This window comes from Sphaeroforma arctica, assembly GCF_001186125.1.
Source record: "Sphaeroforma arctica JP610 unplaced genomic scaffold supercont1.2839, whole genome shotgun sequence".
NCBI lineage: Eukaryota > Ichthyosporea > Ichthyophonida > Sphaeroforma > Sphaeroforma arctica.
This window is the reverse complement of record NW_014037719.1, coordinates 1-2067: the sequence shown is the minus strand read 5'-3', so window position 1 is coordinate 2067 and position 2067 is coordinate 1. Positions and strand designations below refer to the sequence as shown.

Below are 2067 nucleotides of genomic sequence, written 5' to 3'. Positions count from 1 at the left end.
ATCCCAATGACGTATGCAAATATGTAACTGAGAATAATAATACTAAAATAGAATATCCCAATGACCACAAATATGTAACTGAGAATACTTGCAATAAAATAGAATATCCCAATTAAATATCGTATTGCCATATGGTCATATGTAAATGTCACCAGGCAGAATTTGTAGAGGTCTTCAATCTCAACGAAATATATACATTTTTACAATCACATATGCAGAACTGTAATTGCCCTTCAAACCCGGTTACATACAAACCAACTCAATGATGCCATATCCCATAAGACTATTTTCGCATAACCAGAGATCTTGGAACAAGCCTGGGCACCAATACATTCATACTAATTTAGTTTTTTACTGATTTCGGCACTTCTCCTTATCCTTTTCGGGTTTTTTCTCGCTCTTGCTAGACCCATTCCGGTTAAGCTTCAGCCACGAGCTCTCACTTTTACCCTTCCCATCCCCGATCGGGGTCGTATTACCCGCGTCTAACAAAGTTTTCTTATTACCATCCGCATCCACAGCATTTCCCAGGTCCGCAAAGCTGGCACTCTTTTTACGGGCCACTCGCGGAGACCCGTTAGATTTATAAAGTACCGAATTGGCACCGGCACCACTGGTCGAGAACTTGTTCAAAACAGACTTCTTCTTCGCACTGCTCTTGCTGCTCTTGCTGTCCTCCGATGTGTAGGACGCTTTGCCGTCCATCTTATCACTCGAGCCCTTACTCTTGTGGCCGGCACTTTTACTCAGAGTACTCCTACTCGTCATCGTACTCTTACTTGTTTTATCTTTATTTGCCGTCTCCTTGTCCTTGTCCTTGTCCTTCTCTTTCTTCTTCGTCTTCGGAGTACTCGCACTACTCTCCGGCTCCTTGTCACTCTTATGGCTCGATGTCTTGCCAGTCTTGCTCTTCTCCTTGGGTGACCAGGGCAGCGATGAATTGGACCGGGACGGGGACTTGGACCTAGACGCACTAGTAGTCTTTGCACCCGCTTTCACAATGCCTAGTCCGGCGAGCGACGGCGAACCGATATCAGCGGCTAAGTCGTTGGCATCGAGCCATTCGGTAGTAAACTCTTGGGGCTGGATGTCTGTGGGCAGCAGATCATGTGGGTTGATGCCGTCCTGGGCGTAGAACAGATAATACGCCTTGCTGGACACGAGGTCGGATTTCTGCGGAGGGACGGGGTGTGAGAGAAGGGGTTAATGCACATACACGTGGACGGGGGTGTGTGAGAAGGGATCAATGCACATACACGTTGTAAAACCGTCAATGGAGAGTCTAAAGCCTGCAATGGCCATGTATTACGGATGTGCTGAAATAATCGCATAGCGATACGTAGTGAGTGTGATGGTATGTCTGAGTGTGGTGGTATGTCTGACTGACTGAGGAAGGGACGATAACATTCAATCCGTGGAACGGATCATGCGTTTGTGAGCACAAGCTCAGATTCCCGGAGAAGCAATAGAGCGTGGACCAGATATGGGTAATACACGGACTGCTGATATTGATGGACAGCGATGCAGATACCATGCTTCAGTTGCACCTCTGATTAATGAAATGGACATGCACATTTAATTAACAATGCTTATACCTACCCTAGCCGGCGTGACCTTGTCATTGTTGAGGTGGTGCCACCACAAGACACACATCATCTCTAACCATATACCAAATCTATATATGGAATTTTACCTACCTTAGCCGGCATTTCTCTGTCATCGTTGTAGTGGTGCCACCACAATACACACAAACTCTATTCTTATGCCGAATCTATATATAGAATTTTACTATACATAAGCCGGCGTTACTCTATCATCGTTGTAGTGGTGACACCACAATACACACAAACTCTATTCTTATGCCGAATATATATATAGAATTCTACCTACCTTGGCCGGCGTGACCTTGTCATCGTTGTAGTGGTGCCATTCGCTAGTGCGGTAGTTCTTGGCGAATGTCGTATAGTGTCCACCTCCTAACGCGCCCGAATGATTCTGCACACAACAAATACAGAAAATGAGAATACATGTACCATGTACCACATTTACATTTACACACACATATAT

The 2067-nt window shown here is 45.3% G+C and overlaps 1 protein-coding gene across 1 annotated transcript; it reads right to left on the bottom strand.

Moving 5' to 3' along the window:
* Positions 1-331: 331 nt before the first annotated feature.
* On the bottom strand, positions 332-1999 carry SARC_13041 (hypothetical protein; the record flags this gene model as incomplete). Its single annotated transcript, XM_014292836.1, has 2 exons — positions 332-1173; positions 1891-1999. Coding segments are annotated over 2 exons (931 nt in total), but the record flags the coding sequence as incomplete, so codon positions are not given.
* Positions 2000-2067: the final 68 nt, after the last annotated feature.